The sequence below is a fragment of the Nelumbo lutea genome, chromosome 1, assembly GCF_056320005.1.
Source record: "Nelumbo lutea isolate HS-2025 chromosome 1, American lotus-T2T, whole genome shotgun sequence".
NCBI classification, from domain to species: domain Eukaryota; kingdom Viridiplantae; phylum Streptophyta; class Magnoliopsida; order Proteales; family Nelumbonaceae; genus Nelumbo; species Nelumbo lutea.
In genome coordinates this window covers 209,323,488-209,346,448 of record NC_142684.1, presented here as the reverse complement: position 1 = coordinate 209,346,448, position 22,961 = coordinate 209,323,488, and the positions used below count along the sequence as shown (strand labels likewise).

Genomic DNA, 22,961 nt, shown 5'->3' with positions numbered 1-22,961 from the left:
CAAATTTTAGTGCGAAATGCACATATGTTAAAGTTCAAAAGATGTCAAAAAAATCAAAAAATAAAAAATATATTAAACATAACATTTAATAAAATATAAACTTAAATTTTAACATAAATATTTAAAAAACTATTATCTAAAATTAAAATACATAAACATAACATGTAAAGTGTATTCAAATGAAAATCTAAAAATACAATCAATTTTTTCCTCAATTGCATTACTTCAAATGGCTAATGTAATGTAAAATATCTTGCATTCTTGATTCTATGAGTTGCCTTTGTACCAAGTCCCTCGAAGCAAGCCCAAACAAGTCCATGTTAGGATCTTAAATTCTTAATCCTTACACAAAAAAAAATGATTTTATAATTTTAATTGCCTTTTAAGAAGATATTTTACTAGGATGAATGAATGAATGAAAAACATTAGCAAATAAGTGGTTCTCAAAAAAGGCAATTAAAATTATAAAATCATTTTTTTTTGTGTAAGGATTAAGAATTTAAGACCCTAACATGGACTTGTTTAGGCTTGCCTCAAGGATTTGCTTGAACTATCAACCCACTTAACCCAGATAATGGGTCACAAGTTACAAATTACATTACATTTTTTTTTTTATTTTTAGGTTTAATTTTTTTAATAATACCTAATGCACATATATCTATGTATATAGGGCATCCATGAAATTATGTATTTATGAAAGTATTATTTTCTTCGATAATAATTATATCATGAAAGATGTAGATGTACAAAAACTTTGGGTGGCCATAACTTTGCTCTTAATGGTGAGATTGGGTTTTTCTTTTGTTTTGGGTAACTTTTTGTTCTTAATGGCTACTGTCCCACTAATGGCTACTGATATTATTTACAATTCTCTGCACTCCTTAAAAAAGAAAAGGGAAATTTCCCATTAAGTATCTTGAACTTTGGGCCTAGCACCACTTTGGTCCCCAAACTTTAAAACGTGATAATTCAGTACCCAAACTTTCAAAATGTGCCAATCCAGTACCTATCGTTAACAGAGCATCAGTTATGTATATTACGTGACATAATGTGCAACTTATTACTTTTGAAAATGTCAAAACTACCCTTGAAAATAAAAACAATGTTCATCATCTTCTTCCACAAGAAGATGAAACAGAGATCAAAACTGAGCTCGTTCCCTCCATCTGGGAATAACATTCATGTCCATCACACTCAACTGACCATTGCCATCTCTTAGTTCATCTCTGATGTCTGAACTTCCACCAATGAATTTTTAAGATCCATTGTAAGAACAAAACTCTCTAACATGTTTCATTTCTTCACTAAAGGGTTGATAAAGAAAATTACATGATATCTAAAGGGCATTTGTGTCTTTTTGCATGCCACTTAAGGGCTGGATACCAACAGGTACTGGATTGGCACGTTTTGAAAGTTGGGGTATTGAATTGCCATGTGTTTTTAGGGACCAAAGTGGCACTAGGCCCATAGTACAGGGTCCTAATCCCAAATTTTTCCAAAATAAAAATAATAAATACTTCTTCAAAATAAGAACAAATGCATCAAAGATTCTAAGGAGAGAGTAAGACGGAATTGAAGCTTTGGTTAAATGCTTTCTAGAAAACTGGTTTAGGATCTTTTTCGAAACTGGTGAAGATACAACCAACAAAACAAATGCACAGTTCTTGAGTCTAGATGGGCATATAGGGCATATACTTGTAAACTAGACTAGAAGCATCATAAGAGATTTCTCTATAACTAATTCTTTATATCGCATTCAAAGACTCAAACTATCAAAAGAGAAGAAAGACGAACAAAATTTTACATCTAATCTCCACCAACAAACCAGTTTAACTTTTGCTATTGCAATGAATATTAGCATCATTCCAACAAACAGAGCTCAAATTTCAGGCTTTCCAAATAATCATAACCATTTTATTTCCTTCGCCTCTCAATCCATAGACTGAGTTCCACCCTCACACTGATTCGCACATTGCTCAAGATCAGAAGTATAATGAATCAAAAACAGCATAGAAGGAATAGGAGATCCAAATCAAATGAAAAAGAAAAAGAAAGCTGGGAAACTCTTCTAAACTCGATACGAACCTAAGGTTTTGGCAAAAGATAGGAGTTCCTTCTCTTGCGACTCTCGCTCTTACCAGAATTAAATCCTATCCGTTCCTCTTTAAACGATGCGTCACGTTGCACTGATTCTTCCGCCAGTAACTACTATGCTATAGGAAAATTTGCTCGAGCTCCTTTGTTAACAGTCTTCTCCGATTATCCGATACCGGATTTGCAGAGACACGGGAAAGGGGCATTCAGTAGGGGCTAAGTCGGGCGGGCTGCACTGGTTTTAGCTCAGCCCAGGCCCAACCCTAATAATTGGTGCCAAAGTCCGAGCGCAACCTCAGTCGGGATAGCTTTGAATTTCCTAAGTGCTAGGCTCGAGAACAGCCTCAAAATTTTAAAAGACCCAAACCTTTAGGCCTGAGAACAAAAAAAAAAAATAGGGGTGTCAATTTGATTCGATTTGGTCCAATTCGATCCAGTGCAATGTGAGTCCATTACAAATGGATCAGTTTCAGTCCAATCTAATGAATATTTTTGACCAATTTGGATCAATTTAATTTATCCATCCAATCTGTTCAATTTTATTTTAATTTAGATTAATTTTAAACTGGTCCATGATACCTATATTCTTATCTTCTATCAATGGATTAGATATTGGCTCAATATAATCCAATAAATACTTTGGACTATTAAGTCTAGACTAGTCCAATTCAAAATGTCTTGTTGATTTGTCCAATCCATTCAAATTGATTTTGGTTTGGACAGGGTCCAATCCAAAACCAGTCCATTAACACCCTTACCAAAAATTTAAGCATAGTCTATCTAAAATTGCGGGTTAGATTGGTCTGGGCTCAGATTGGGCCCATCCAAGCTGCACCCCTAGCATTCAGTTAGAGTAGGAGAAGGACAGTTGTTTTACAAGGATAGGGCTACAAACAGAATCGAAAAGGTATCCAATTTTGATTTGTTAAAATTCGAATGCAAATCAAATCTTATTTGTTAGATTCAATATCATATTCAAATCAAATTGGGATTACAATCTAGGGGTGAGCAAATGGATAAGCTCTACCTAGAATCAAATGGAACCCACCTTTGAACCAACCCTACCCAATCTGTTATAGGGTAGAGTACGGTTCCAAATTATTGGAATCAACCCCCACCTAAGCAATTCCAAGGTCTAGGGGTTTAACCCTATCCGAGCCAACCCAATGAATTGACCTTGGTGAGAATTGGCCTTGAAATCGAATTTCTCTTAAAATAAACCCCAAAATACTTTCGAGTGAAGATTTGGACCCAAACACTCATGGTTACAAAAGTCATGGTCTCATTGAGTTACTAAAAACGAATTGATTATTTGTTTTCATTTTAATATTTGAATGTGTATAATATGTAAAAGGTAATACTTACAAAATTTAAATTATAATCATAAGTTTTGGACCATATATTAATAGATTATGATAATCTTCATATTAAATTACTCAATTTAATCAATAAAGATAATAAGTTTTAACTATATATTAGATTTATTGAAAATCAAATTTTTAAAGAACTCTTTCATTTTTTTAAGGGGGAAAGCAAGGAAAGAAAGAACGGGTTCCATAGGTAGACTTTAGAACCAACTTGAAACTGCAAAGGCTAGAACTGATCCTAAAACCGACCCCTTCAAGGTATGAATATTAATAAATTGAATAAAAAATTATCAAATTTTCATTTTTATCAATAAACTAATTAAAAATGATTTTAATAATAATTATGATAAAAAAACATTTTAAAACCAATTTTACTAATAGATAGGGTGGATCTATATTCAATTGAGGATCAAATTCAGATCATTTTTAACCATATCGAATTCAGATAAACAGCTTTTCAAAACAAATCAGATCAAATTCAAAAAAGAAAAAAAAAATAATAATAATACTGTCTACAACCGCAACTGGATTTGCTCCTCACAGAGTGTTCTTACACCGACCTTGCAATACAAACATGGGAGATCATGAATGACAGAATACAAATATGGGAGATGCTCCCAATGCATTACTGAAAGTGTTGTGAGGTTGATGTGAAAAGTAAATCTGAATTTTTTTCCGTCAGAGAATTCTGTTGACTTTCTGATCAGATCAGATTTGAGCATATTTGTCGGTCTACTAAAAGAACCAAAAGCTTAACCTATTTCAATAATAATATGTGTATATTATCTAACACGCCCCAATATAAGGGAGCGACAGGGATCAAATACTAGGGGGTGTTTGGTACATTGATGTTGCATTTTGGATTGATCAATACAAATTTGTGAGAAAAAAAAAATTCTATCTAAAATATTTTTCAAAAGATTTTAAGTTGATCAATACAAATCGTTGTTTCTACCTAAAACATCAAATGTGATGTTTATCACATATATACATTTTTCTAGTTGAAATGATATTCATATAATGTAATAATACATTTTCACCGATTTATATTGATCAACTCGAAATACAATAGCAACGTAACGATATACCTTAGATCATTTGATCAAATAAGAGGTACTATTTAGCCTAAAAGTTTAAATTATTAGATAAAATATTTTATTCAATCTGAAAGCTTAAACTATTAAATAAAATATTTAAATCAAACAAGAAGAAATATTCAACCTAAAAACTTAAACTATTAGGTGTAAAGTATTTAAACAGATTTTTTACAGGTGGAGCAACGTTGCAACTTGCAAAGAGCCCTCACCGGAGAGCTTTCGACTGTTTGATGCGTTTGACTTTGGTGGGTTTATTTGTGGTGGGCCTAATAACAGTACATGGGTTGGGTACGGGTATCATTGAGTTGGAGACGAAGAAAGTTTCCGAAATCCAATCATGAATGAACTTCCCAGAGTTTGACCCAGATGCAATTAGAGTGTATATCTTTGCGCCATGAGATCTTTGAAGAATATTTGTGATGGGAGATTGTTTGATGGTTGGTCCACATAAGCACATTGGTTCGTTCGAATGTTCACCTTGTTCAGCGTAGATTGCAGCCAGCAATGCATGTGGAGGGAATATTATATATTCAGACCCAGTAGTAGTCAGTCACCACTTCAATCTTATGAAATGTAAAGATAGCTAGCGCAATACTGTCTGTCCTTCTCAACAGCTACATTAGTCCATTGATATTGTACCAAGTTATTAATCGGAACCGCCCGTTAGATTGATCACATCAACATCAGCCGAAAAAATAGAATTTTGTGATAATTTGGGATGCATGATAAGGACCTCAATAGATAATGACCTGCTATTTCACGAAACCCATCACTTTCCTCTATTCTATTCAGTAGATAATTAAATGGTGTTTATTTAATTTCAATTCAAGTATTATTCTTAAGGGTTATGTCTATTTTATTCAATTACAATCTAAATTGTGTTTTAGTGAGAGTGGCCAATTTCATATTCTTTAGATAAATTCGTTTTTTTATTAGTTTATTATTATTATTATTATTATTATTATTATTATTATTATTATTATTATTATTATTATTATTATTATTATTATTATTATTATTATTATTATTTTGTATTATTTTTAGGTAAAATTATAAAAATCCATCCTTTTATATCAGTCTATAAACCACCTTTGTGCTTTGACCCTAACAAAGGCCTCCTCTATGGCTTTGAGAAAAAAAAAGTAGTGCATTGTTAATGCATCATGCATAATTCAAAGTTTCAACTTTACCCTCCACTAATTTATTTTGCTAGACAACTTTCAAAGTAAGGTAAAAAGGATGAAGTGAAGTAAAACTAATGCATTATATCAACATTTTTTATTTGGAATGTTGACAAAAGGGATGTATTTGTACCATTTTTCAAAACAATAGGAGAGGTTTTAGTTAAGGTTAAAACACTGGGGAGCTCATAGGACTGTTAGAAAACCCAATGAGGTTTTTATAAATTTTCTTATTTTTAAATGGAATTTAAATTGATTTTGAATAATTAAACCATATTTAAACTTAACATTTTTTTACTAATTTTTAAAATTGGTAAAAAATGAAATTATTTAAGTATATTAAGTTTTTATTAAATTTAAATTCCTTATGAAATTTAATTAACTATACAATTTTTTATTTTTCATTGGAACTTAAGTTGGTTTTAAAGTAATAAAATTTAATTATAAAACTAATAGTTGTTTGATAGTTTTGTATTAGTTTTATATTAATTTTAAATTGATATCAGTTTTAATTTTTCTTATTCCTTTTATCAATTAAATTATTTTTATTATATGAATAAAAATATTTTTATAAATAATAATAATTAGTAATTTTTTTATTTATTTAAGTAACTTACTAAATTATTTTTATTATGGTTAGTTAATTTTTGTTATTTTCAAATGGATTATAATTTTAAATGGAAGTAGGTTATTTAGCACAATAATATATCATTGAATATCTTAATTTCAATATAATTGATCTTTACTAATAATTATAGTTTAATACAAATATATCTAACATATATAAAATTGTAATTAAATGAAATAGATACATACATATATATATATATATATATATAAAGTTAATGAATTTTATACAATTTAATAGAGTAATAGAGAGGATAGAGAATTAGTGGCATGAATCATTGTTCATGGCATAATTAATGAGGAGAGATTATCAAAAGAGTTAATGGGAAAGAGGGGAGAGAGAGAGAGAGAGAGAATTAATGGTGTGTTAATGAGGAGTGCTAAAATCTTTAAAGGTGATTGGTCACTTGACTTATTTTGTTCAATTTTAAAATTAAAAAGAATTCAAAATAACCAAAAAAAAAGATAGGTGCCTTTGAGAAGAAATCAGAAAAAGGATAAGTGCCATTGAGAATAAACCAATAAGCAGGAAAGTGCCAGCTTGGCACATTCCATTTTAATATATAGATATAGATGGGAATGGTGCTGCATAGGCATAGTGCATATAGTTTTCTTCCCCTTTCTAGGTATCACTGATGTTGCCGCCACATAGGCTTTTTTTAATGTCATATCAGCATTAAAAACTAAAAAACACCGGAAAAGGGTGTTTTCTCATATCACACCTTTCTCGATTTTCAAGACATGTTCTAAGAAAACATTTTTCAGAAAAAAATGGCTAACCAAACATCTTTAGTTTTCCAAAAAACAAATTTCAGACATGGTGCTGATTTGGTGTTATTTTTCCAAGAAACGTCAATAGTGCCAAACACCTACTTGGTTGCTTCTTAATTAACCAAACACATCACCTTTTAAAGGATCAAACCCTGGGGGAGTACTATAAATTAACGTTTTAAAAAATGACCCAGAAACGGAATCGTTCTGGCCACTGATTTCCGGGTCAATGGTCCGACCATCTGGTTCAAATGGATGGCCCATTCTGACAAATAAATTAAAAAATAAAAAATAATAATTAAAAATAAAAAATGGTCAAAACTGTTGAACGGGTCAATAGGTCAATGGTTCAACCGCCCGGATCACCAGATTGTTGACTTTTTCGATGATTGGAGTAAAACGGAACCTGTTGTCTGAACAGTTCTCGAAGCGAACGGTCCGACCATCTAGGTCAACGGAGGCTCCAAAACCTTACTATAAATGATCTTTTGCTTTCTCTCAAGGTTCCTTCATCATGCTCCATAGAAAAAGTGAAAACTGATGGTGAATGCTCGGGATGGATCCATATAATAGACTAGGCATCACACTTTGGATTGCAGGGTCATCACCCAAGCCTTAATCACTTTTCTTAACAGATTTAATCTTTTATATATCTTGAATAAATATTGTTGTGCTGCGGAACACTGTATTCACAGCCCCTCTGTGCATTAAGAATTTCTCCCCACTGAATAAAAACATACAAGTGTGGAGATGTTCCCAATGCACACCTGCAAAAGGCTGTGAGGATGGTGTGAGAATGGTGTTGTGAGTGTTAAATCCAAATCTGCTGCTATAATTTTAAAATGGAGACATGGTATACAATCCATGCATCTATCTCAGACAGCCTCAGTTATCCTCTCAAGGAGACCCATTACAGCTTCAAACTTGGTCCCATCCATTCATTTTCACTAGAGCAAATGTTGATTCTTAGGGCACAGAATCAAACCATCTCAGTGATCTTTCCCTCTCATTCTCATGTAATTTGCAATCATTTAATATAAACCATAAATGAAATTATACAACCTAGCCATGTGACCCATATCGTTTCAAATTATTCCAATGCTTGATTACTTTCTTGACAGTAATCAAACCATTTCTCTACAATAAATGCTGGCCATCTTGGTTGCTTTTCCTTTGTAAGATCCAACCCGGCGAACCCCTGTTGCCACCCTAGATAACCCATTAAGCCATATATATGCTAATAACTGAGAAAATGGTAGAGTAGTTAGAAATAATAGGAAGATTAAAACCAAACTGATGGTTCTCACTTCTCAGTTTTCTATGAATATTTATATATCTCATTAACACTTGCAGGGAAAATTTTAAGAGTATATGGCCCCATGACAGTTCTTCATGTTGTGAGAAAAGAAAATGGGCAAAGAAGAAAGACAGGGACACAAACATCTTTTGTTATTGCAGAGTGATGAAAGGTTGATTTGAAGGACAATGTCATGTGTTATGACCCAGGGGCCATTAATGTGGAGCACTCACAGTCACTAATCCTTGTGACAGGACGACCCCAAATCCCTACCATCCCAACTATGTGTGGTTTCATTCAATTTGCCCCCACCCCCCACTAGCACTGCGAGAAAGATATCTTTACATTGAAAATAAGATATTTAATTTCAATTTCTTCTTTTCTTTCTTTCTTTCTTCTTTATCATCATTTGTGGCAGAGATATCATTCAGCACCACACACATATTTTGATCCCTTTTTAATCATGCAGAGTTAGGCAGTTTGGATCAAATTATTTCATGATAGATCTCCTAGATGTATCTTTTATGATATATCAACTTCAATTCTAAATATTAGGAAATAAATATGTGGTTTGGTATTCCATCCATATATGCTCTCTCTCTCTCTCTCTCTCTCTCTGAATTTGGTTGAGTTTGAATTGGCCTCATTTTTTCATTTGGCTTTGTTAAAATGTTCTCATTTCTTAGATTTAAGGTAGTGGATTAAGGTCCTACATTTTTAGACTTAGGCCTCGTTTGATAACACTTTTTAAAGGTCTAGTGTCTGAAAAGCAAGTTTTTCAGACACTAGACTCATTTGGTGTTGTGTCTAAATATCGATTTGAAATCTTTTTTCAAATCTGAAATTTTAAGTTAATAGCCTGGCACTTATGCATTCAGATGTAATTGAGGGGTGCATAAAAGACTTAAATGCCCTCAAAGAAATTTTAATATTACATGTTTTTGTCCTTCATGTAACTCAAATCAAACCCTCACTACAACCTACGAAGCTCCATTGCCACTACTGTCGCCGCTCTCTCTCTCTCTCCTGAATTCCCGCCACCACCGCTACAACTTGCAACGGCAACGATTCCTTCTCTTTCTCTCTCTCTCCTATCTTCTCGCCACCGCCACCGTCGATGCAAGTTGTAGAGGTGGTTCGGTGAGTAGAAATAATAATATTATTATTAATTATTAATTACTAATTATTTTAATAATAATATTAAACATTAATTATTTTTATTTTTATTAATTATTAATTATTAATATTTAATAATTATTTTTTATTAAACATTACAAATTATTAATTATTTTTATTAAATAGTAATTTTTATTTATTTCATTAATTTTTAAAAAATTATTTTATTCTTATTTGTATAAATTATTAATTATTTTTTTAATTTTAATCATTTCATTTATTAATTATTAATAATTAATAATTAATAATTAATTATTATTTTTTATTTGTGTTGTTTCAGTGTTATTTTGAGGTTGAAAATTATTAATTATGAGATAATGCAAATTGAACTCACCATTTACAAGTAATATGTTCTAGGGGTAAAATAGTAAAATTAATAAATTTCAGATGGTAAAGGGTTGATCCAACACAAACAAACTTATGAATTCAGAACCTCTAAAATGTAAAAAAGCATCTATGCCTCTTTTCAAATTCCAGACACTTAATATCTTTTTAACTTTTCAGATCTGAATTTTCAAATTTATCAAACACCACCTTATTATATATATATATATATATATATAGACAAAGTTATGATGCTTATAGAGTATTATACTTACATCAAAGCCTTTCCTTTTGAACTTAAATTGTTGATAAATGCATTCATAGATGCATTGTCACATACATGCCTATGTACATATTCATATAATATTTATACATGAAGTTTGGAAGACAAACCATGTATGGGTTTCTTTCCTGACCAAATTGGATCCAACGTATTCAGTTTGAATTCGGATTAATCTGACCCAACTTGCAGCCCTACACCAATTCTTTGGCCAGAGTATTATTAGTGGCTTATGAGTTATGATTTAGATAATGCTTCAACTTATTACAATAGAAAACAAAAGTTATTTATAATATTTTTAGTACTCTATTTAATGAGAACTTTATATTTAGGCTTAGTTTAGGAGTATAAATACAAATATGTAGAGTGCAAAACCTTGTCTTTTGTATTATTTCGTATGTATTTGCACAGTACATATTTGTATTTGTATTCCTTCCAAACTGGGCCTAAGGCTGAGTTTGGAAAGAGTATAAATGCAAATATGTAGAGTGTAAAATCTTATATTTTGTATTATTTTGCATGTTTTTACGTTGTACATATTTGCATTTGTACTCTTTCCAAACTGAGCCTAGGAAAAATCTATGTTGGCATAAAACATGATACGCGAAGAACTTTAACCAATTAAAATCCCTCATGAATTTGTTAAATGACAATCAAATTATTGGTTACTACTTTTATGATACGATACATATTGATTAAGTGCAAGTTTTCCCCATGGAATCCTTAAAATTTAGGTCCCGTTTGATGTATCTTTTTGTGTGGACTATCGGCTTTTTAAAAGCCTGGTATTTGTGTTCTCATTTTTTCATGTTTGGTTGAGAAAAGAACTAGTCACCAAAAGACAGTCCGGAAAAGACACAAGAAGCCTATTTTGGATTATTTTTGACAAGCTCCAATTGAAACTTTTCGACTTATTTCATCTCATCTTCGTGCATAAAGACGCACAAATGGAACTATCAAAATCTTTTTGTAAAAACCCATTACGTCTTTTAGATGTAACTTCCACAAAATCTTTAAAAAAAGACGTGACAAATGGTACCTAGTAAAGATTTCTTGAAAGGAGATATACCCAGACTTTTCTTTTGGGTAAGGAATACATACCAGACTTTAATTTTGGTAGGAGAAAAAGATCCAGTTACTTGAGATGGGGATGGATTGGAATAGTGATGGCCATGCGGGTCGGGTCTCTCAGAGACTCTGACCCTCACCGTATTGGACCTAACTCAAGAGAAGTAGCTGTATTGTATTAATGAGTCAGACGGGGGTATTAATGAATCCCACCAATTACTCCAATCCGACGGGTCCCGAGAAGCGGCACGAAACCAACCAACACGAATTGAATCACAACATAGAAATGAAATAAATGATGGATGTGAGTCATGTGACCCATCATCACTCGCTCATGAGTCAGGACATCTTCGGAGCTCGGATGGCAATGGGTTGACCCGCTTCAAGTCCAAAGTGGGTCAAACAATACATCTCAAATTTAGTTTAAACTTTAAACCCTACTGAGTTTGAAACGGAGTAAAAAGGGGAAAAAAAACTCTGTTAATTAAGACCGACCAACCTTGGGGTCTTGGGGAAGAAGCGCCGGGTTAACGGGTCAGGAAGAGTCCATTCAATTCGCCTTTGATCAGATAACTCCTTCCTCCTGCTGAGGCGGGATCACCACCATTAAACTATGTGGGGGGACCCTTAACAGGTGGGCTCCACTGGTTGTTTTCAGTTGAAAGCAACAAATTTCATGATTCGAAGGGACTGCAACACATGAAACCATTGAATATACTGGTTCTTTAACTACCTATCAACTTCTTTTAGTGTGAAGCTGAAAATTCTACCTTTTTTTTTCCATGGATCCAGAGAAAGAGGAAATGGAGTACATACATGGACATTGCCATAAGGATGTGAAGTGATAGCATAGGCATTTACTTAAATCATACTCCATCTGCATCTCATTCTTTTGGTTAATCCCATTTATGTCTTCCATTTACTAAAAACTTGTATTTCTTTGAAGGGTTATTTTTTCTCCTTTTTATTGAATAAATATGGTTACTTTTTTACCAAAATAAATAAATATTATTTATCAAAGGAAAGTGGCAATTCTTTTCCACTACAAACTCAAAGGCTATATTTGGTTTGAAAGAAAACTTGGGGGAAAACAGGGAAACCTTTACAAAGGTTTGCCTATCTTTTCCTTCAAACCAAACATAACCTAAGAGATTATGAAATATTTTATTACAACTATGCTAAGTTATATATGCGTTGATTACGCAGTTGGCTTGTCATAGCGGAGACTTGATCAAATCATGATTGCACCAGAACTGGGAGAGGGGTTCCCCATTGTGTAATCTAACGAACCAAAAAAAAAAAATTATTTGCATTCCCGCACATGTGAGTTCAAAATTTTACTATTGCACCAAGAATGGCTCATTGGCTCTTTACCCATCTTAATTTTGTTTATTGATTTCACAGAAAGACCTCATTAATCTATATTACAATATCATCAAGATATATATAGTGCATAGTTTATGTGGCAAATGCTTATAATTGTAATTAGATAAAGTTTAGGAATCATCATATTGTTAGAAATATATTTTTGGAAATGTTCAGACATATATTTAGCAGCAAATTAAATGTAAAACAAATGGATTAGATTTTTTGCATAGCGGTCTGGATGTGAAGCCAATGCCAATCTCAATGAATCAGCTACATATGAATCATGTTTCACAATTCCATTTTATTAACATAAAAAGAGTGCTTGTTTTTGTTTTATAATTTTGAAGAGAAATTAATTAATAAAAATTTTAAGGTATTTTCGTGTTCATTTACCACCTATGAAACTGATGACAATGAAAGTTGGCACAAGCATGGTGTTGAAAACCAGACAAGACCGGACAGTCAGACTGATTGATTTGGAAACTATTAGGCAACTGGTTCTGTTTCACCCAAAAAATATCGATTTGGTCAGTGACCCAATAATACAAACGGTCAAACTGTTGATCCATCGATCCAACAACGGTTTTTTGCTGTTTTTTATTTTAATTATTTTTAAATTAAAATGTGACATCCATTCAAAGTTTGAATCGGACAATCAGACTGTTTGACTCAAGAACCGATGATTAAAACGGTTCCATATCCGGTCTGCTTTTTAAAACGTCGGGCACAAGTGTTTGGTGAAAATCCGGATAGCCAATATTGATATTCTGAATGCACAAAACATGACTGTAACCTGAAGTTATTCCAAATAATTTGTCCGAAACACGAATGCTTAACCACCACGGCTCAATCATAATGAACACAACTCACCTCCAGAAGCTATCCCAAACGGGCTACAAGTCAATTGATGCAGCCTAGCATTCTGGTCGGATAGATGAGCTCACCAGGTTGGGCATAGTAATATGCTGATTGATTAATATATAAAAAGCTGACCCTCATTTTATTGATTTGGTTGTTGAATTGAATTCTTCTAGCTGGCTTATTTGATCAATTTAACGTGGATATAAACACATGGACCTCTTAAACTAGCCACGTAAGCGCCAGCCTATCAAATAGATCGGTTTGTTACACGGTTCCTCTGTTGGTTACTTATAGAGTAGTCTGATTTGTTTGCACAAGTGCGTAAGTATGTGAATGCAAATGTTGATTTATAAATTTATTTTTGCTTCAACTTTCAACTTTTACCTTTTTGTCTATTTGCGTTGCAGAAAAAAGTATAATAAAATCTAAAGCAAAAGTGGACCAAAATTTGCATTCTGAGCAAAAATGAAATTGTACTACCAACAAACAGAATATTAGAAATTAGCAGTGCCGTTTCCATGGGGCCACGCCACCCACCAGCCAAAGAAGCACGCCACTAGTATTACTAAGTTGACCTAAGTTCAAACAGTGCCATGGGGCCCATGGGCTTGATTTTTTAATCAGCCTTTATTGGGATTACTATGATTTATATATTTCCCTAAGTTGACCTAGTCATGTGGGGTTCTATTTAATTAATATATACAAATCCTCAACAAAAGAAAGTATGAGAACATCCATTATTTAATGGGCATCATCAAGGAAGGCCACCCAAGTCAAAAGTCTATGCAGAGGAGTGACTGCGATGCCGTTGGATTGGTGGACCTTTTCTTCGATCAAACAACCCATGTCGAGATATGGAACTTAGTGGAAAAGTGAAGGAAGGTTCTCTCCATTTCTTTTGGGTTGTTTGGTTGCATGGTTTAGTAAGTCAGCCAGATTAATCAAATATAATAGTGTTGAACTAGATTTTATTTTGGTTAAATGGTGGTCAGAGATTAGGGTTTACTCAACCAGCAGGATTGGATTTATAGGCACGTGGAATGCTGCGTTTCTCTGTAAATTCATTAAGGCTGTGTTTGGTTTGATCTTATTTCTATCCAACCAAACACAACCGAAGGGGGCATTTATTCTTTTAAAAAACAAAACAATTATCACATTAGCAAAAAATAAATAAATATATACAAAATCATGCATGTGCATATCGGAAAAACCTCATAAAATCTTTGTTACCACCCAATTCTGAGCTGCCTTTTATAGAAACCAAGTACAGTTTCTCAGATAATTAGTACATTTCATAGCTTCTTTAACAACCGGAAATGAATGGATACCATGTGAAACTGTGAATACTGAATACCATTACACATGGACAAGTCATTTCAATCCAAGTGGTTTTTAAATGGCCCATAATTGTATTAGAGCTGCGTGCAACTTTCAACCTGGATTTAAAAAAAAAAAAAAAAAAAAAAAATTGCCCACTTTACATGAAAACAAGCACAGCCTAAAAGAAATTCTATTTAATTGGATAATGATATCAGGAAGACCATATACCCCTTCCCCCAAAGGAAAAAGAAGAAAAGGAATATCACAAATCAATCTTCAACTAATAAAACCTTTTGGACCAAAACCCAAATGAAGTTCAATCTTGCAGCGTAAGTGGTGACCAAAAGGGGCTTTCCTTTCCCTTGTTCCCCACAATTGACCATTCAGGATCAAAGCTTCAGTCAATAGCCCCAGCCTCCTACCATATGGCAACCTCTGCTTCTTTGGATGCACACTTCTTTATATAATTGCTAGCCTCACTATGCAAAGAAAATAAGAAATGTCCATTTCATTTTGGTGGGGGCATAAGGTTGAAGCAGACATCCAACCCCCAAAAATAATAAAATGTTAAAGCAGATAAGAGCACAACACAAGGTCAATCCAGAGGGTCCCTTTGTGATGATGGCCAGCCTAGTTTGGACTTCTTAACCCAATCAAATTTACACCCTTCCATACCAATTTTGGAAGCAGCAAGTGGGGAGAATTGGAAAGGCTAAAAGAGGATGATGATCTGATGACCCTTCATTCATTTCATTTCATCCCACCCCAAATGGCCCAAATGCCCCAAGCATGTATCATGTATGAAGTATAAACAACTCACCACCCTCTGCTCCGTGAAATCGGCTTCAGTGCTCCGTACAATCCTTTGTAGTCTTGCTTATATTATGAATATCTCGCCATGAAAAATAACAAATAACTACGAAAATATTCCCAATACACGATGTAAAAGATTGTGCTAGCGATGTGAGCAATGTCTTGTTGGCAGTGAAGCCGATCTCCTGTTCCGCTACACACAAAAGACACAGTTTCCCTGCATCAGGCTGGCTGGCTAGATCTGTACTTCCAGACCTAACCTCACACCCAAACATCCCCTCCCTTGCCATCATCTTTAATTCCTCCTCATCCTAAAATGCTCCTCTGGACCTACCCATGTGTACAGCCTATGAATACATTTAAATCAGTGGGCACCACTCCACTCTCCATTTTCAACAACAAAAATTGAACGGCTACGATGCAAGATGATCAGTACCCACTAACCCATGTAGACAGGCCACGCCATCCTCGGTGCTCCTGCCGTGCATGATGCATGGTTGACGTTCATTCTTCCTCCTCTTTTCTTTATTTAATGAACAACACGTAGGAATAGTTGACAAAGACGGGGAAATTTTAGGTGAAAGACAAGCATCACTATTTCACCAATCCGCTAATTTGAACGTTTAGCTTAAACAACAATAAATAAACCAAGAAAAATAATTAAAATAAGAATTTTATCCCCGAAGATGGATTTTTTAATTATTAAAATTAAAACATTTCAATTATCCTTGGCCAAGTCATAATCCACCCAATATTGAATCGCTAATCAGCATATCTGTACAGAGATACAACCAGTGTTTTCGTAATTTTATAATTCTTATTTTTCTGAACCGTAGATAAGGGAGTGATGATCAGATTAGATGGAGATTCAGATCTATATGCAGTAAAACCCACTAAATTACAAGGGCAAAACCGTCCCCAAAAAAATACCAAGATGCCGTCATTCGTCGTGGTAATCAATGGTTGAAACTGTCGTACCTCCCGAAATCTGCTAGCTTTCTCGATCTGTTGGCACAGAACGATGCAGCCGTCGACAGATGATGCGGCTTGTTCGACGGCACTCTAATCTCGCCGGAAAACCCCATATCCCCGGAAAACCCATTATTCCGGTGGGTATTGGGGCTCGCCCGCACCAACGGGCTCAAACAGAACGCCAATCCCGAAACGTTTCGGTTGTGCTGTGGAGGTTCTCTCCGTCGAACTGCCGGCGCCGTCATCAGGTGTTTCCACCGACTTTGGGAGGCATCCGATGAGTACCCACTCGCCGAAGGAGAAACTTCGTAGTCTTCGTAGTATTTGCCTTCATTGATGCCCTTTGACGGCGACATTCCTCGATCCCTCGCCCGGCATGGCCGACGACTGCATGTAGTAGTGGTGGTTGTAGTAGCAGCAGTAGCAGTAGCAGTCTCGTCGAGGGAGAATAGCCGGGATTGTTTTTTCCTACTACGACTTGGGAGAATAGAGGAGAACCAGGAGGATGAGATCGGAGAGGACGACGAAGAGGAAATTGAATCTCTAGAAAATCTTGAAACTCTAGATTGATGTTCGTCGTCGGCTTCGTGGCGATGATCTTTCGATCTGGAGGTGAAAAGGGAGGAGAGCAGAGAGAACTTGCTGTGTTTCTTCTTACGACCATGCGCGGCGGAGCTTGAGGTGGGTCCCACTTGAGGAGTACTGTAAAATCGTTGATCGAAGTGATTGTGGTGCCAAGAGGAATCGTCCGAGCGGCGGCAAACGTAAGGAGAGACGGAGCGGGGAAAGACCAGCGGCGGTGGATGTGAATCAGATTTCCGGCGTTCTTCGGCTTGGGCTTGGACTTGAGCGGCGATGAGAGCGAAGAGGCGCTCACGGAGACAAGAAGCGCAGACGCCGACGCTGCTGCTGAGGTCGGAGAGATGCTTCTTACACCTCATTTACCCAATTTGCACCGTTACCTCTCTCTCTTTCTTCCGTCTGGCACTCCCATGTTCTATTCTTATGGATAAATTTGTTCTGATCGTCGTTCACAGAAACCCAATAAAGGAGAAACCTTTCCCCTTCATCGCAGAGAGAGGGGAGAGAGAGGGGGAGGATTTGATGGTTCTGAATTCTGATGTGAGAGCCGACGCTTTTGTTGGTGGTGGTGTTGAGCTAATACTTGATAGGAGCTCTGGGGATCTCTTTATTTAATTGTAGAGAAGAGGGAGAGAGAGAGAGGTCAAAGGTTCTCTATGCGACTATGTCATGGCTTTGGCTCCTTTGGTTAATTGAAGACACGCGGTGTCCATAAAACGGGGACCAGTGAGTTACCTTTAAAGAGGATTTTCTTGAATCCTGTGCTGAAAACTGGGGTTAGTCAAAATTACTATCTATCTCTTCTTGTCTAAATGGGCTTGGGCCTGGGCTTTATATCTTCTGTGTGCCTTGTGCCAGGAAAGAGAGAAGATTAAGACCCATAGACGTCAAAAGATGTCAAGCTCCATGCTTAGTGAGCAGTGAGCACACCTAAAACAGTGTTTGTAGCCTTTTTGTTTCTAAATACAGTCAAAATTCAGAGTGGAATTACTCGGGCGAAGTTAGCTCTGTAGTTGGCCAAGTGGGCTGGGTGATTTTGGATTTGGACGTGTAAGCAGGTTCAAAAAGTCTGACAGATTTATATGTAAGCGCTAGTTCAGTTGGATAATGGTGCATTAATGATATTTGGGGCCATTTGGGGAAGGGCAGGATTGGCTCAAGATTATGCCTCGTTTTAGAAGTGTGGAATCATTGAATTAGTTCGAATTTTTGGTCATCCGACGGGACAAATTAAAGATGATCTGTACTTGAGATGATCAGTCGGCATCCCTCCAATATAGATGCGTTTTTTTTATTTTTGAAGTCATTTAAGATTAGGAACACCTAATGGAATTAACTTTCCCTTCCCTTCCCTACCTCTTCCTTCAAACCAAACATAGCCTAAATGCAAAAGATTAAGGAAAATTTTCGGTTTCCTAGAAGATAACTTTTATCATCTAAGTCACCAATACCGACTGAATCAATATTGGCTTTTTGTTTTGATTGTTATAAGGGAGTCCAGCTTACCACAACACATTTCTGGCCACTTTCACTTAGCTGCACACAAGGTTCTAAATATTGATACATCAACTTGTATCAGTATTTTTTTTTTTTTGTGTGTGTGTTTTATTTAGGATCCGTTTGATTTGCAGGAATAGTGGTCTGGAATCAGAAATCAGAATCAGAATGGGTTATTCCGGTTCCAACTGTTTGATTGGGAGGAATGAGAATCCCATCCCCATTCCTGCTGAAATGACATTCTCCCATTTGAGGGAATGGCCATTCCCTGCCCCTTCTTTGGGAATGAAATCTCATTCCTGTTGATTTTAATTCTCATTCCCATTCCTATCTGAACCAAATAAATTATGAGAATGGACCATTCCGATTCTGATTCTAAAGAATTTCGATTCTGATTCCAACTACGAACTAAACGGACCCTTATTTCTTTCGAAATCAATTCAGAAGAGTCGGTTTAAGTCCCGGATACCCTCTGAACCATGGCCTGACCCGACACACCCCCTGTAGGGGTATATCGAGAAAGACCCAATACAATACATATTTTGAACATTGGCTGTACATATAGAATATCGGCAGCATAAAAGTATAAAAGATGTTCCTAATGTGTGGCTGAATAAACATGACCAACAATGTATTGTGATCAGCGAACTGAACCCTTTATAAGGATATGAGAACGGTGGAACAGGATTTAAGGGTCCATGAATTAAAAATGGATATAGCACCAAATAGAGTGGAATGGTAGAACAGGATTCATGTACGTGCATCCTGTGATAAGGTTTATTTGAATGGAGATGAGTGAGATGAACATCATAAGCATAATTTGCATTCACTATAATAATATAAAAGCACATGCTATAGACAATATTTGGATTTAATTTTTATGAGCAGCATCAAATTCATTCTTATATCTGCTTTATATAGTATAGATTTTTATTCTTGAATCTAGATAATTCAGTTCTTCGGTTCAATGTAATTTCTATTCTTGATCAACTAATTCGATAATTCAAGTAGTTAGGAAATTACCTAGTTCAATAAGCAGTGTTATTTGAATCACTAAACACCAATGTTTCAAATTAGTACAATGGGTTGAAAGATGCAATAACATTGGGCAATTGCTTTTTGTTTTTTCATTGTTACGTTTTTCCTGTCCATTTGTTCGTTTAAACATATGTAAAAGAAGGAAAGAAGACTAATTAATCACGACTCGCTGAAGAGCTCGACAGGAAAGTACTACTCAGAATATAGAAAACCTTCAGTAAAATAATCATAGTTTTTCGTCGAATGTGTTTCTGCTGACTAGGCCTCGCCATTGACTGATACGAACAGATTAGTTAAGCTTGCGAAATTTCAATGAACTGGATGAAGTGATGATGAATGAAAAGATCAACTGCCTTATTGACAAAGTGATACAAGTGAAAACAATTAAACAACCTATTATTCTATTCTAAGTAAATCATCATATTAATGACTACATCTTGTTAGTCTCTCTCTTTCTTTTTCTTTTTCTTTTCTTTCTGTTTTTCTTCAGTCTTTTCTTTTTCTCTTTCAAGAAAGGACCATTATCCAATAATAATCCTGGTTATTCAAGGTCTTTGGGAGGGATAGATTGGATACAAATTTATCTTTTGGCACTTTTTTGCCAAATAACCTCTCTAACACTCAAATCCACCATGTTCACACACTTATCAGCTCAAAATTTTGAATTGAGAGCTGCTATTCACAGAGTGCTCTTCACACTGACCTTACAGTTACATCCCACCATGTATTTGAAACATTTCTTATAACATACAAATATGTAAAGTGTTATTGATGTGCTGCTGATACATGATGTGAGGAGCGCTATGTAAGAAGTAGATCCGGATTCATCATTGCACCACCAAGTAACGGCTCCTTCCATGAAAAATTATGCTGTCTAGTTGAGCTGTTTATTCTCCCAAAGTCACTACCTCTAGGGCTTTTATGCAGTGGATTTTGGCTTTATAAGTAGACCCCATTTAAACAGTTTATAAATAATGTTTGGTGAAAACATCATAAAACCCAAATGACTATTTTACAACAAAAAAAAAAAAAAAAATGTGGCTTTGTCATGGTGGCTGCTCCAAAGTAGCTGAGAGAAATCAGCTCAATCAAAGCTTGAACCCTCTTAATGGGCCAGCCCTAAAACAAAACTACTATGACCTTAAAAAGTAAATAAAGAACAAAAAATTTACATTCATTTTAAAAGTTATTATTATTATAAAGATTAAAAAAGGATAAGACAAATAATAATGAAATAGTCATTCAAATGATGACATGTGAACTGATGGGTAAAAAAGTCTACCAGGTTTGAATTTAAAGCCTTTTAAAAGGCCACCAATAAATAATAATGAAAAGAAAAAAGAGAGCCCCCTTAATAATAATGAAAAGAAGAATAAGCCGAAGGGAAGAAGGTAACTCATTTAAAAAGGGACTGGTCCCCTAACAAACAGGTCGTCAGCCCATTGGAGAGAGCTTGACCAACTAGCAACCGAAAGCTTGAAAGCACACCATACTCATCTTAATTCATAAATCTGCTTCTGTGTTACTATGGGCAACTTTCTTTCACAGGCTATACTATGCATACCTCAAATCTAATTGGGTTGGTGGGTTGACCGTTGACCCGAGCCATCATGATCCGGATCCTCAGCTTCTTTGCATTTGGCTGGATAATAAAGGCCAGAGATGCCAGGCCCAGGACAGGAAGAACCTAGAAGGCTAGAACTAGAACTCCCCTGAAGGGGGGAGATGGCAGGGTCTGTTTGGAAAGTCAAATGGTCAAAGATAACCGAAAAAGGGAGCGTTACTTCGTACTTTCCATAAATAAAACAACAGGATTACAGGATGGGATCATGGGATGAATAGATAGAGCATCACTGTCTAGTGCCTGCAGATTGAATTATGTGGCCCACCAATCGAGTTGCATCCAAATGGTGTACGGAATACCCATTCTATGGTGGGCCCACATCAAATCAACAACATCTCGAGCAGTAGCTGTCCTTGACCATCGCAAAAATGGCCTCTTAATTAATAGTTTCTGCAGTGGACGGTTGTGATTTGTGGGGTTATCTATCATGATTGCTTTCCTCAATCTTTGTCCCATTTCTCATACTCTGCACAAGCAGAACCCACCAACCAATTGGATTCGATTAATTATCATTTATCAAAAAATAAAAATAAAAAAAGAGTTCAAATCCATCCGTTGAAAACCCACTGAACCAAGGTTAGAATAAAGCATGTCTGTTAGCATAATTGATTAATTACCCGGCAGCAGCACATGAACAAATTAGAAATTCATCACCAAATGGTCCAAATCCATCTCTTGTCTAATTTCTCTAAATAAAAAAAAAAAAAAAAGTTATTTTTGAAATAGAATTCTTTGTTCCTTGGCTATTTTAAAAAGAAAATACATCAAACCTTAGCCGAGAACATCTTTGTGCTACAATTTTAATAGGTTTTGGAGTAGTAATTTGAACTTAATGATCTATTTATGATTCCAAATTTGTGTTGCAAGCATGTGAGTCTGAAATATGAAATCACAAAAAGAAAAACAAATTTTCAAAAATATAAACAATGTTCTCAATTTTCTTGTGATAAACTGTAGATTAATTAGTTGATGTCATTCTCCACTTTATAGATTCTAAAGATATAGATTCCCCAATAGACAGACAGACAGGATGAAAATTTTGACTTGTTGTTATAATATGTTAGCATTTCTATTTCGACATTGCCATCATGAAAATTATTATTATTATTATTATTATTATTATTATTATTATTATTTTTTATTATATTTTCCCACATCAGGGCTTCATTACTTTTTCAGGTAAATAAGTGCATTTACCTAGGTAAGTGCATTTATCCTTGTTTTTTTATTTATCAGGTAAATAAATTAATGATAATTTTAGTCATAAAAATCATCATTAGAAGGGCATTTTTGAAAAAAAGAACATGAATTTCTTGATCAATGGGATTACCAATTTTCCCTCTCTCAAAATAATGCCCCCTATATGTAAAACACGATACAAACAACAAATCCTCCTTAGGAACATTGGCCCCCATAACTGATCCAAATATGTATGCAATTCAGCTACTACATTATAGGATAATTCACCTCGAAATAGGCTGGAAAATATTGGTTTGAAAAAACCACTGAAAAATAAATATAAAAAAGTGGTAACTCTTTGACTTGTATATACACCTCAAATAAATTTATATGAATACAAAAAAGATGATGTATTGATTTTAAAT

The 22,961-nt window shown here is 34.8% G+C and overlaps 1 protein-coding gene across 1 annotated transcript; it reads right to left on the bottom strand.

The window, feature by feature from the left end:
- Positions 1-16,600: 16,600 nt before the first annotated feature.
- On the bottom strand, positions 16,601-17,557 carry LOC148880712 (uncharacterized). The gene has a single exon (XM_088976980.1). It carries the CDS (start codon positions 17,555-17,557, stop codon positions 16,601-16,603), a length of 957 nt encoding a protein of 318 aa, XP_088833106.1.
- Positions 17,558-22,961: the final 5,404 nt, after the last annotated feature.

Bases quoted from the DNA above. Each gene is read 5' to 3' on its own strand.
- LOC148880712 (XM_088976980.1), bottom strand. From the start codon at position 17,557: ATGAGGTGTAAGAAGCATCTCTCCGACCTCAGCAGCAGCGTCGGCGTC.